Consider the following 14,678-nt stretch of genomic DNA (forward strand, 5'->3'; position numbering starts at 1 on the left):
CAGGGCAGAAGACCACCTGAGTGGTAAGGGATCAATTCTATTGATCACCTGGGACAAGGATGCTGCAGTCGCACTGGACAAAGGCGCTGTTTGGATCCTGGCAAGATGGTGTGTATCTCTGCCATCCAACTCCTAGGACTGCTTGAACTGTTCTTGGTTCCACGTATTTCTGCTCCGGACAATCAAGGCAATTCTTGGGTGCAACATGCTCAGTATATATTTGATGTTCATGGACAAAATGTTTTTCTTTTATATGAATCATGAGCTCACTGCCTGGTCTTATTGATGATCCAACCTTAATTCTTGCCTCTTTGCAAAGTATTTCAGAACATGGTCAATCTGAACTTCTTTTCCATGCTGTTCCTCCTACGCACCACATCTGAGCTTTGTGTTTCTGTTGTATTCATGCAGGGAACTGGAATGCCAAGGTTCCAGGTTTCACTTGATCTGGACAACATTTTAAAAGAATGCCTCCCTTAATCCCAATGGCCTAGAACATTCCACATTGGGATGGAAATATAGTGGGCACCCAAATCTTATTACAGGTGCGCTCACATTCATATCCAGGCATTATTGCACAAGAACAGGCATAACATTTTGGGTCTGACTTGTCGCCTGGAAGAAAAACAGTTAATGCTACTACAAGAATCATGGTAGCTCTGCAGAGTGAAATAGACCAGTTAAAGCAGCTTTCAGTTAAAGCATCGCTAATTGCTTGCACATACTTATACTATGTTTTATTGTAATAGATACTCAAAGTATTATTTGCTTCCATAATTTGCAGCTTTCAATTGAGCATATATTAGTTGATTTGAGTGATACCATTATTACCAATAATATTAAAACTTCCCTATGGGATGGCTTTGCATACTACTAATGCATGGTATTATTTTACTGAAAATTTGTATTTGCCTTATGCTTGTTTTAAACAATGTATTCCTTCATTAATTACTGTTTTCACTAAGTGATATCAAACATCTGTACAATCAATGTCTTTATCTGCTCAGCAATTGTATCAATTCTAATATCATGTGTTCCTTTCTAGAGTAGGTGATTTTTATGGTGAGGCTGATGCACGATATACAGGTTGAGATGACATGGCTGTTGCCCTCCATCAATGAAGAGCTTCCATGGACTCAGAAACCATCAGGAGTCTTACTGGCAGCAACTTGCTCATCCAAAATGAAATATAAACGGAGGGAATGTGGGGATTTTGTAGTCTAAAGTTCCATCTTGTGGCTATTAAGGGATACATCACTGGTGTTTAGCATAATCAAGTTATTGTAGTATAAAGATGCATTGTTCTATGATTCTCTCTCTGCGCAGGCGTGGAATGCCTTAAGACTGATAACCACACGACGCCTCTATGGCCAAATTCTTATCTTATGCTAATTTTGCTTGTTTTGCGTGCTTAATAAAAACGTCTGGGGTGAAGAAGGTAGCCATCTTCTTCTTCTTCTCTACCGGTACCTGAATACTAACAAGATAAAGTCTGCAGTGTCTTTTTTATCAGAGAATTCTCTCATCAACTGTTGCCAGGCAGGCCTGGTAACAGTTCCCTGGCTATTTTCCCACAAGGGATGATTCTCACCTGGGACAACACTTCATACTTCTACCATCGGGCAAGAGATATAGAAGCATAGCCTGCCGGACAAATAGGCTGAAAAATAGCTTCTATCCATGGGCTGTCAGACTTCTAAATGCCGCATAACACCATGACTAGACTTAATACAACAGACTCACAGTGCCAGTGCAACATGCAATATTGTACATACCTGTGAAATAATGTGTATGTATATATATATATGTTTGTGTATGTATGTGAAAATGTGTGGCTAGCCCTGGTATTTGTGGGGTTAGGGATTTGTTTATAAGCCTGGAGATGTATTGTGTGTTTGAATGTATTCTGTGTTTCTGTACTTTGTGTGGTTGTATCAATGGAGGCTCATTCAATTTCACTGCACACATGTTGTGCATTGACAATAAATGTTGTTGTTGTTGTTGTTGTTGTTGTTGTTAAATACCAGTTTGTTGGGTAATACAAGCAGGAGGTTGCACTGTTCAGGGCCCTCACATCCTGCTTGTGGCCTTCCCAGAGGTATCTGGCTAGCCATTTTGGGAATAAACGCTGGACTAAACTGCCTTCAATTTGATTAAGAACAGCTCTTCTTTTTTCTTTAGGAAAGTATAAACATCCAGGGAGGGCTTTAAAATATTAACTTATTAATAAAGATTTATTTTATTTGCTTGGTTACTTCTATTTGTTTATTTTAATTAATTAATTAATTAATTAAATTTATACCCCGCCCATTTAGACAACGTCTACTCTGGGCGGCTAAAAAACCCATTTGGACACAAAACCCCATTCAGTTTCCTTCTTTTCTTAGGGAGACTGGGAAATGCAAGATCCTGGATCTATTGGAGAGTTGTCTGCTTTAATAATAGATGGCTGGAAATCACATGTTTTACCAGACTTGCTAAATTCTGTCTTAGATGAGGCTTCACTTCTCTCCAAACCTTGGAGAAAGGGAGAAGCTGCACAAGTTACACTTCTCCCATCACACTATTCAAGTCACAAGGAGAGTGGCACCTTCCAAAATCTTCTGAATTGTAGGTTGTGATAATATCTTTATTAAAATGATACAATATTCTCTGTGCTAGCTTTTGAGATAAATCCATAAGATAGATTCTGGCAATTGTATGGCTGCAATGGCATCCCTTACATTTGGAGAATCTTCTCATTTCCTGATTCTGAAAGAAGGTGCCTTTAATGGTGTGTGCCAGCCTACCTCATCTCACATCCTATAATGTCCATCTTCCAAGATATTATGAGAAGATACTATGCTGACTAGAACTATGGGATTGTCCAAAACATATTGAAGGCACATAATTGGATATGCCTCCTATCTGCCATGCTTAGTGTGATGTAGCTATAACACAGTGCTGGGGAAGCTTTGGCAACTCAATGGCATCTCCTCCCTTCGTACCTCACCACTGGCCAAGTTGATTGGGCCTGATGGAAACTGAAATTCAACCTCTGGGGAGTCATAAATATCCCAGCCCTGCTCTAGCAGGTATACTGCTTCATTCTGAAACAGAGTAATGAAATGGATGCATGCCTATTTCTAAAGTGTTCAGGTACTGGATGCATGCCAGAGAGATAAAGGGATTTTTTCCCAGGAGCATTATACGTTACCCTTCTGTTGGTTGGGGCCACAACAGGTTGGGTCCCAGGACAATGGCAATGTTGCTAGGTGTCATTTTATTCACTTCTTGCTGTTCAGCCAGCTTGGCGAGAAAACGAATCAAGTACCTGTTAGAAAAGGACACTTAGGAATAGCAGGGAAAAGGTTGTCTAAAGGTTGTCTGTCTGTTTCATGCCAAACAGAAAATTTTAAAAAAAGAGGGGAAAAACTTTTCCAGCATGGAGTAATAGCAATTTATTTATTTATTTATTTATTTATTTATTTATTTATTTATTTATTTATTTATTTATTTATTTACTTACTTACTTACTTACTTACTTACTTACTTACTTACTTATTTATTTATTTATTTATTTATTTCATTTATACCCCGCCTATCTAGTCAATTGTGACCACTCTAGGCGGCTAGAGTTTCTTCTCTTTTTACAATTTCTCTCCAAATATTCACAATATTAATAAATACAATGGCCAGAATCCTGTCAGTATAACTCCCCAGGCAAAACTTTTAGTGGTGAACTGCCTCAAGTTAAGAAGTCAGAGTAGGCATATCCTATCACACACAAGTCATGATTCAGTTTGTGACAGGAAATGCCCACACTGCCTCCTGAACATGTAGCAATTCTCCACTGAAAAGTTTATGCCAATGAATTACACTGGTGTAAACACGCAGCCAGGATGCTGGCTATTATTTCTAGATTAAGTAGAGAAAGTAAAAACAAGCATTACAAATAATACATTACCATATATATTTAAAGCTTTTTAAAAAATTAAATTCCAGAGGCTGATAGGTTGGCCATACCTCAGGTTGTTGTAGTTGTCCTTGGGAAGGCGGCTGCAGGTGTCCCTAAGACAATCCAGGCGAGTCTCTGGTTCTTTGGTACTAAAAAGGATGAAGGTGGAAAAATGTGTCATTCTTTTTAAGAAGAGAGGAGAGAGATCAGAGCAGTTTCAAAAGAGATCTGCTAGGATAGGCTTCCCTAGTGTGATGTTACCCAGATGCATTGTGGGACTATAAGGCCCATCATTCTTAACTCTCACATAGAGGGCCTAAAGCTGGGATAATCTGCTTGATAAAAAAATTACTTGTAAAGATTCTTATCTTTATTTTCTAATGGCCCTAGACTTTCCAAGTGGTGTCTCACAGTTAATTTTCACATTCACATATGATAAGAGGTTCAAGATGGGGTACATACACAGGGCTTTATCCTCCCCAAAATGATGTGAGGTAGAATAGTTGTGAGGCATGTGGCTAACCCAAGTTCAAAGAGTGAGTTTCCTAGCTTGAGCAAGGATGCAACACTTCTCCGTTCAAACCCTAACTCTGGGAACCTTGCAGAGAGCAGGGCTGTCATGCTGACTATTGAAGAGAAATAATCATTTTGGAAACATGTATTAAATTCAAAAGGTGGTTGATTGCATTAGGAGATCTATTTCTGGAGAATGTAAGAAGAAAACGTTGCACTAAATTAAATTGCAGATGCTGACAGAGCTGGCTTTCATTGCTGACAATTATTGTGTAGAAGCTTATACGAGCTGTTTGTGCATAGCAAGGGCCTCATAAAAAGGAGGTTAAATATAACAATAAGTAATCAATCCAGGTCGTTTGCTAGTTACGTCAACATAATCTTAGCACTGAACTGAACTCATAATGTGTGTTAGATGTAAGACTACTGTAACGCGCTCTACGTGGGGCTCCCTTTGAAGCTGATGCGGAAACTTCAGGTGGTGCAGAATGCGGCGGCCAGACTCCTCACTGGAGTGAGAAAATGCCAACATATCTCTCCTACTCTGGCCATGCTGCATTGGCTGCCCATCCGTTTCCGCATTGACTTCAAAGTGTTAATGCTTACATATAAGGCTCTAAACGGTTTAGGACCTCGATACTTGATGGAACGCCTGCTTCCACCTAGATCTACTCGGATCACCCACATGAGCCAGGAGGTGAGGCTGAGGAGCCTAACGACGAGGGAGGCCCAGAAAGAAAGGACACGAAACCGGGCCTTCTCGGCGGTGGCTCCTCGCCTCTGGAACAATCTCCCTCCTGAGATCCGTGCGACCCCCACTTTGGACACTTTTAAAAGTCAATTAAAAACATGGCTATACATTCAGGCCTTCCCTCCAGTTAATATCTGACTTTTCTTTATTCTCTCCTTATGTATTTTCTATTCTATTGTTGTATTCTGTTTATTACAATATGATTTATGTAATTGTGTGTGTTTTTTATATTATTTCACTGTTTTTACTATATTGGAAGCCGCCTAGAGTGGTCTTTTAGACCAGATGGGCGGGGTATGTATAAATAAATAAATAAATAAATAAATAAATAAATAAATAAATAAATAAATAAATAAATAAATAAATAAATAAATAAATAAATAAATAAATAAATAAATAAATAAATAAATAAAATAAAATAAAATAAAATAAAATAAAATAAAATAAAGAATGCTTGTCTTCCCTGGCTTGAATTACCTGGCAGCTTTGAGCCAATCATCATAGAGTTCAAAGGTCATCAAGGGCTGGGGCAGTTCTCTCAGGTAACATTTCAGGGCACCTGAGTGGAATTAAAGAGATGTGATTTTAAAGATGGTGCAACATACATTGCAGAAAGAGACTGAATCTGCTGCTTTGCTAAGTAATAAGTCTGTGAAGGTCAGGATTCCCTTGAGGTTAATGTGCTGGAGACTGCATGTTGGCTATGGGTACTACTGAATGAAGTCAGGGGGTAAATGGGGCCAGAGCCAAGAATAAATGAATAAATCCTTCTCTTTCTGCTGTCTTCATTTCTCTCTGCAGTTCCTCTTCACCTTCCCTCCCTCTCCCTCTTCCACTCCTTCCTACCTATCCAGCAGGCTGATAAGAAAAGGAGTGGGTTGCTTTTGCAGAAGTCTTTATTGCTTGCTTGCAGAAGACTTCCGGCATTAGGCTAAGGGCCAGCTGCAGCTCCAGGACCACAGAATGCCACCCTTGCTCTACACCATTAAGTGCTAACCTGCCACAGCATGAGGGTCTGCACAGAGTTCATCTGGAATGCCACTGTCAAGACTGTATTTCAGCTTCTTCAGTATAGATGCTCCAGCAGCCAAACGGAAGAGTCCCTATAGGACAGAAAGAAGAACAAGGGTGAAGCTGGAATATCTGAGGTAGAAGGCAAGACTGAGCGAGCCATGAGGGTTATTAGATTTACCTCTTCCTGCATTCCTGATGTCAGAAGCATTTTGACACAAGCTTCTATGGGGAGTGCAATTTCCCGCCCGGAAACCTTCAGGTGAGCCTCTAGAGGCATTCCAAACACCCCTGTTCCAGCTGTTTCCATTGAGAATGGGGAGTCTGAAAACAGGCAGAAGAGTAAAATAATTACGCCTCCTAAAACTCATGGTTTCAGAGTGGTTTTGTTTCTGTACCATCAGAATTAGCTCAACAAGGATGTTTTGCTGTCAGAGGGAAAAGACAAGATAGCCTGTACCCAATGCTTGAAAAATAATAATCCTTTTTCGGACTACAGCTTGCAATATTTTAGACATTGCCATCCCAAAAATTTAACTTTTGTGCATACAGAAACTGAGTAGACTGCCAGTTGAATCTGACTTCCACAGTGGCAATGCGATAGTGTGCTTAGTGACAAATGTTTTACATGGAAGACACCTGCATGTAAGTAACAGCAGCTGTTCCACTTGGAATGTACGCATGCCAAGTCACAGTGCAGGAAGCTGTAGCCAATCCCAGCTTGCCTCCCTGTGTACACACAGAGCAATATACACACAATCAATCAAATGTGGTGATACAGGAAGTTAACAACGGGTGCCTCTCTGTTGATTTGACTATGGCTGAGAGTACTGCACATGGCAGTCCTTTCACTCACATTCCTCAAACCCTTAAAAAGAGGTTGGGGAACCTGTGGTGGGTCAGATGTTGGTAGCTTCTTTTCCTTTGACCCATCCCCATTAACTAGACTGGATGGAGCACATGGGAACTGGAGTCCAATAACATCCAGATAAAACTACTAGTTCCTCACCTCAACCCTAGCTGAGCATATGAATGCATTGGAAAATATTTCACAGTCTGCTCTAGAACAGGCATAGGTGAATTTGAAATATTTTTCAATGATTATATAAAGGTCAATGTGTATCAAGCCACTCTTTTGCACTTTCCCCCTTGTCTCCTGGGCTTCTACTGTTTTCTAATCACGATGATTAGAATGTTGTGTTCCCTGTATGATCATATGTTTTGTTGACTTTGGGTCATTTTCTGGTGACACAGTGTTTGTGCATGATACTTTGGGATAGCAGGAACGTTCACCCCCACAATTTCTCTCTCTTGTTACTGTGAAGGTTTTTTTTTGTTTTTAAAAAAACTATTGAGTCTAGTATTAGATCACCTTATAGTTGTATTACTACATTAGTTTACAGCCAGATCATCTCCACACAGAACAAAAAAGGTAAAATTGAAAATTCTGACAACTTGCAGTGGAATAAAATGTTTCCATGGTATGTATGTATGTGTATGTAGAACTTTGGGAAACTGTCCCTTTTTCCGTATTGCCTTGCAAACCTTTACACAGTCCCAGAGGCTTGACAGCAGACCATAAAAGGAGAGTCGGAGATTGGCAAGAGGGCAGCATCAAAGGAAGAGGGGGCTGTGGGTGCGGATGGGACTGCATCAGATTGAGGGGCCAGTGTGGACACTGGCACCATAATAAATTGGGGTCTTCATGTGGTCACCTAGGCCAAATGCAGCCTCAAAAGAAATTGCAAATCGAGCTGATGCAAAGCCAATTTGCTCCACCGTAGTCACACCCTGACACAATAGGAACTAACTTCTCTCTGAGAGATGGCACCTGGAAAGATACAGGCCCTTTTGTACCTGGCTGGCTGTTAGTCTCCTTCAGCTCTGCCAAGGTGGCATCCAGAGATCCCAGAGATTTCCGATGAAATTCTGCTTGAATTTCCAGCAACTACCAGAGGGGGAAAAAGACACACACAACTTAATCCTGATTGGACCCAGCTCTTCCTGCATCTGTGAAGAGGTCATTCCTGATATGGCCTCCCTTCTCCTGGCAAATTCTGTTAACCTTCCTGGCTTGCATTCAGGAAGTACAGAATGAGAGCAAGGAAGGACCGATGGTTATGATGATGATGGGGCATTTCCAAGTAAGGGTAGTTGCAAGGGAAATGCCTTAAGAGAAGGTTGATAGTCCAGAAACATTGCTGTTTCAATTTCTGAGTAGGAGAAGAGTAAAGTAGCTTGATTTTTTTAACTATTTCTTTTTCTTCGAAAAAGTTGCAGAAGACTCTGTCTTGGATTTAGTTTAAAAAAAAAAAAAAAACAGGGAAAAGGGGGTTTACCCTTCCTCAGAGGCTATTATTTCAGTTCAAGTAATATATGCTCAAAGGGATGTGGAAGGGAAAACATATAGGCACAACAGATGCATGAGGAAGGTGAAAATTAGATTGGAAAATCCAGTCACAGATTTCCACTGTTGTGTGCAGTTAAGCTCTGAAAAGAAACCAGATGTCTTATATGGAAGGATGAACCCAAGGAAAAACTATACTAGTCTTCATCAGGCTGGGCACCAACACATTCTGGATAGTGCAAACAAACAAACAAACAAAAAAATAACCCATGTACAAGTTCCAAAAGTCACAGCAGATGACCATATGCCAGGTCTGATTTTTAAAAGTAAGTTGACTTACTTTAATAAAATACTGCGCATAGCTGTCCTCCTTAGTTGAAAAGTGATACAGGTCAGCCATGTACTCATCCTAGACGGGGAGACATTTAAAGCATTATACTTTGTTTTAATCATAAAAGCCTAAGCACAAAATATGTAATTTTTTTAAAAAAACACATACTTAGGTCTTTTTAAAAAAAATTATAAAGCACCCTTATGCCCTCTAGTGACCAAAATACATCTTTTTGTTTCTCTGTAGATTTCCTTAATAAATCTTCACAGTACAGTGGTGCCTTGACTTACGAATGTCTGGACATACGACCATTTTGAGTTATGACCAGTTCCGGCCACAAAATTTTGCTTCGACATGCGGCCAGAGCTTCTAGTTATGATCAAAAAAAGGCAGGGGGAAAAGGCGGGGAATTCAAATTGTTAACCATTGGTAGGCTGCTTCTTTGTGGCTCTTTCGCCCCAATGGTTAGAGAGTGTGTGTCGGAGGAGGCTTCGGACTGCCTGGCTTCTGCTTCTGAATGAGAGTGTATTTGTTTGCAGGGAGGCTTCCGACTGTCTGGTAAGGTAAGGTGCTGCTTTCTGCTTTTTAAAAAACTGCCTGTTTTGGGTGGGTTTGGGCTGCAGGGGTTATGTTTCTGTGTTGTTGTTGTTTATTTTTTTTTGCAGCTCCAGTGTCTTCCGATGGGGCTTGCTCTGTTGTTTATTTTCTTTTTAAAGCCCCAGTGCCTTCGGGACTTGCTCTGTTGTTTGTTTTTGCTTTTGTTTTTTTCAAAGCCCCAGTGCCTTCTGATGGGGCTTGCTGTGTGCTTTATTTTTATATATATATTTTAAAAGCTCCAGCACCTTCCGATGAGGCTTGCTGTGTGATTTTTATTTTTTTTTAAAAGCCCCAACGCCTTCCAATGAGGCTTGCTGTGTAAGTTTTGTTTTTTAAAAAAAGCCCTAGCGTCTTCCAATGGGGCTTGCGGTGTGCTTTATATATATTTTTGGTATGTTTTTTCAGCTGGAATCGATTAATCACGTTCCATTGCATTTCAATGGAAAATGGTGTTTCGACTGACAACCATTTCGAGTTACGTTCATCTTCTGGAACGGATTAAGGTCATAAATCGAGGCACCACTGTGCATAGTTCTTAGTATTCTGAATGGGTATGACATGTCTTAAAAGGCATTTTAATAATTTTGAAAGAGAAATTGTTTCATATTAGTGTTTTCCACAAAGTTCTCACTTTTTTTCCACTGAAAAATCAAAAAAAGTGTACTTCTGGGGGGGAAAAAGCAGGAAAAAATGGCTTTTCTCCCCTTGTTTTCCTTCTGGGCCTTCACCTCTCCAGCTATGCCGGCATTCATGGCCTTGTCATAATTCATTCCATTTCAATTTTCCTTTCCCTCATCTCAATTTTAGTGTTTTTTTCTGTTGGTTTCAACCCCTAAGAAGGCAGCCTCCATTCACACCTACTTTGCTCTGCTCAAACCTCCTTTTCATCTCTTCCTCCTCCTCCTTCAGACTTTCCAGCTTGAGGGCAGCTGAGGAGGCTGCTGGACCGGCACTAGAACTGATGCTGTTTGCAGAGCTCTTGGCAGCTTGGTTCAGACTTCGAAAGAAAAGCCAGAGGTAAATGCTGATTAGATGACATTCAAACATTAGGGAGCAAACTGTGACATAGAAGTTGATTACAAATCTCACAGAGCAGGGCAAGCGAATGCCTGTTTTAAAAAGGATGATACATGCCCACATAAACCATTGAGGTCAGCACACCGCATGCAAGTAGCTGTATATGGCTATGGATGAAAATGGTATGGGAAAGCCAAATGAGAACTATTCTAAAGAGAGCGTTATCGATAGCAGTGGTTGTATCATGGATAGCTAATCAGGTACCTTCCCTATGTTTGAGAATGGCAATTTCCAAAGATTCTCAATTACAGCTTTCATAATTCATAACCACTAGTCAATGGTGATAGGGACGTGGTGGCGCTGCAGGTTAAACCGCAGAAGCCTCTGTGCTATAAGATCTGTAGATCTGCAGCTGTAAGTTCGAATCCACGTGACGGAGTGAGCGCCCGTCGCTTGTCCCAGCTCCCGCCAACCTAGCAGTTCGAAAGCATGCAAATGTGAGTAGATAAATAGGTACCACCTTGGTGGGAAGGTAACAGCGTTCCGTGTCTAAGTCGCACTGGCCATGTGACCACGGAAGATTGTCTTCGGACAAATGCTGGCTCTATGGCTTGGAAATGGGGATGAGCACCGCCCCCTAGAGTCGGATACGACTGGACAAAAATTGTCAAGGAGAACCTTTACCTTTACCTAGTCAGTGATGATGGAGCTGATAGATTTAGTCCAAAACATCTGAAGGGCACAAACGGCTTGCCCCATTGTTTGGTGCACTGCAGGGGCCTGTTGTTTTGCTCTTTTTTCGGACATTCAGACAACCTGATTATTAGAGTGAACCAATCTGTCCTCAGAGCATCCCTACCTGCAGCTTTTTGAGCCCTTTTCAGGGCCTTTTTTTTTTTTTTTTTTTTTTTTTTTTTTTTTTTTTTGGTATTTGTTGGTAGGTAATTTGGTCTGTTTCCAGCATGTGCAATTGCTGAGAATGGACCAAGATCAAGCCTTGCAGCCATCAAAGCTGCCAAGATTCCTTCTGCTGTCAATATCTAGTATCATGACATGGCTTAATAAATGAGCTACTTCTGGACATTGGCAAATTGAAAACTTCCTTTGTTCCTCTGTAGAGGGGCAGGGGAAATTAAATTACTACTTTCTGCTAGACTATCACTGATGTACTGAATCACTTAGATTAAATGTTAAAAAATTATTTGCTTTCGAGTGAAGTGCCAATTGAAACTATGGCTTGTAGGCACTTTCTTGATCGGCACTACAAACAAGGCAAATAATTTCCCCCCCCAAAAAATTAATCTACGTGATTCAGCACATCGGCAATGGTCTAGTAGATGCAATTTTTTAAAATAATTTCATTTCCCCTGCCCTTCCTCAGAGAAGCAGGAGAAATGTTCAATATGCTGATATCCTACAGTGGTTCACTTATTATTTCATGATACCAGAAATTGGCAACAGAGGGAGCTGGACTTAAATAGTGGTCACTTGAGGTTGGTATGCTATTTGGATGTGAGAATCACACATATCATTCCTTCTCCTGACCTCAGATGACCCTATTTTGACTGCACCAGATCACTCCAAAAGGCCAACTTTGCCTATTGTAGGTAGAGTGCCAGATTAGAACTTTGCCAAGACTTGATTGGGGCAACTGATACAAACCTTTGCTCATATATATTTTAATGCAGACCAGCCCCCCCCCCCAAAGCAATAAAGGACCAATGTGTGCCATGGTGCTGACTCGCACAAAAAATGACATTACTACCGTATTTTTCGCACCATAAGACACACTTTTTTCCCACAAAACGGGGGTGGAAAGTCTGTGCGTCTTATGGAGCAAAGAAAACAGATTATATTTTCCTGTTTTCTTCTCCTAAAAAATTGGTGCGTTTTATGGAAAGATGCGTCTTATGGAGCGAAAAATACGGTACTTGATGCACAGCAAAATGGATAGTTTGGCTAAAGGAGCCATTCCAGAGATATCTGTGTGGATCAAGTACATTTCAACTCATGTTGATTTAGTACTGAAAAAGCAAGGTTTTCTCTGCTCCCATCTGTGTTAAATAGAGTTGCACTTACTGTGCCCTTTTGTCCTTGGGTTTGCTTGTTTTAGCAATGTGATGACTAAAACAAAGTCACAAGCTTTAGCAGCTAGCTCTGGGCAAAACTATCTGCATCAATCTATTGTCCCCTGTACAAATACCATTATTCCCTCCTTTGCCGATGAGAGAAGGGCTTCCCAAACACATGATATATTCCTGTTTGAACAGGTCTACATTTCAACAACCTTGATCCATTTCTTTCCATGTGTCTTCCTTCTTGAGAAAAGCAGTCATTTCCCCACCAAATGTTTTTTAATATCTATCTATATCTATATCTATCTATAGATATACACATACACACAGAGACATATAAACACACACACACACACACACACACACACACACACACACACACACACACACACACACCACTACATTCTCTTTACAGTACCGGCTTTTGATGCTATTCCAATCTGTAATTACTTTCTGTAGATTCTTTTTGTGTTTCAGGATGGTGGGTAGCTCCTCCTAGAAGAGAGACAGGGATAGAAGAGTTACAGCCTGTCTAGACTGGCCTGTTTTTCAGTGGCCTGCTCACTTCAGTCTTACCCAAATAGAGGATTTGTATCTAAGGAAAGGCAGGAAAGTAACCCCAAGGGAGATCACACAAGGGTTCAGTGTATAGCAGTGCCTCGGTTTACGTAATTTCTGGTTTACGAACGGAAATTCATTCTAAATAATGCCTCAGTTTACGTTTTTTTCCCCTGGTTCCTTCGGTTTGCAAAGGAAGTTTCCCTGTGCCTGGAGATTTGTAGCACCGCCACCATTGCTACAGCAATCCGTGTTTCAGTTTATGAAATTTCCGCATTATATAACATTCCGGAGAACATATTAATTTCATAAACAAAGGTACTACTGTAATGCAAATGTACTAAAAAAACCACACAAAAATCCTGCCAAGAATATCCTGTTAGAAACATTTCTTCAAGATTTTTGAATCACTTCTTGATTCCCAGATCTGGGAAAGACACAAATTGCCTCTCTTTTGGACACTGCCACAATAGCATGCATTCCAGCTGTCCACAATTGTTACACAGAGTCCCTATTTCTTCCCTACTAAATTCTTCTCCCAACAAAAGACATACAATGACATGTGATTTAATTTGTGTAAATGCAAAGGCATTTGCTTGAAAGAAAGGAAAAGGAGGTATGTAAAGGATTTCCACCTTCTGCATCTCTAATTCTGTGAGCTTCTAGCAGTTACTATTTCTAATTGGATGAGTTAATTAACAGTCCAAACACCTGTATTATCTCTACCTCGGGTGTTTCAAGGTCAACAAACCAGTCTCTGCCAATTAATTGTCTCCAGCTGTTTCCTATCAGTGTGCTGTTTCATTTCATCAGTGATTATTTAACTGGAACCTTCTATATCAGTGGTCCCCAACCTTGGGCCTCCAGATGTTCTTGGACTTCAAGTCCCAGAAATCCTGGCCAGCAGAGGTGGTGGTGAAGGCTTCTGGGAGTTTTAGTCTAAGAACATCTGGAGGCCCAAGGTTGGGGACCACTGTTCTAGATGGCCATGAAGGAAACATGTGAAAACAAGGCTCTGAGACCTACTTTTGGCCTCAGACAGTTTCATTTCATGACTACTTTGCTTTACTTCTTGTCCTGAACTGATGCTTTCTGTGAGAGCTATACTATTGGCATTTATCACTAGGTTGTATGTGCTATGTGGCATCAGGTCTGATATGACCTAGCCACCCTAAGATGGTTTTTGAGGCAAGTGAGAGCTTGGCTAGGCAGCTCCATTGGATTGGGCTTAAAGGAGTAACTTAAGGCTGGGTAGAAGTCTGGTGTGCCATTTGGTGTGACACTTGCATCACATGGCATATGCACCTCAAGCAACCTTATTTGCCCTACCACCTAAAACAAAATGAATGTTTTTGTCTTTTTAATTTTTAAAATTTTACTTTTCTTCCAGTTTTGCCTGATATTCAAACAGCATACATTTCAAGTGCGTTTCCTCTGTAGAAAAAAAATACTGCAGGTTATCTGCAATATGTAGTTTAGTTTAGCTAGCTTCCTGCCATAACGGATGGACCTGCGAATTGCCCAAGTGACTTAAAACCCAT

The 14,678-nt window shown here is 40.6% G+C and overlaps 1 protein-coding gene across 1 annotated transcript in view; it reads right to left on the minus strand.

Moving 5' to 3' along the window:
- SH3BP1 (SH3 domain binding protein 1) overlaps positions 1-14,678 on the minus strand; it is a 35,158-nt gene that overhangs the window by 10,219 nt on the left and 10,261 nt on the right. Inside the window, exons 6-14 of the mRNA XM_020787740.3 lie at positions 12,998-13,074; positions 10,349-10,484; positions 8,900-8,968; positions 8,070-8,160; positions 6,394-6,536; positions 6,199-6,304; positions 5,679-5,760; positions 4,006-4,086; positions 3,197-3,313 (exon numbers count right to left, since the gene is read on the minus strand). Coding sequence (XP_020643399.3) covers positions 3,197-3,313; positions 4,006-4,086; positions 5,679-5,760; positions 6,199-6,304; positions 6,394-6,536; positions 8,070-8,160; positions 8,900-8,968; positions 10,349-10,484; positions 12,998-13,074 — 902 coding nt within the window. The remainder of the gene's footprint in view (positions 1-3,196; positions 3,314-4,005; positions 4,087-5,678; positions 5,761-6,198; positions 6,305-6,393; positions 6,537-8,069; positions 8,161-8,899; positions 8,969-10,348; positions 10,485-12,997; positions 13,075-14,678) is intronic.

Source organism: Pogona vitticeps, chromosome 5 (genome assembly GCF_051106095.1).
Source record: "Pogona vitticeps strain Pit_001003342236 chromosome 5, PviZW2.1, whole genome shotgun sequence".
NCBI lineage: Eukaryota > Metazoa > Chordata > Lepidosauria > Squamata > Agamidae > Pogona > Pogona vitticeps.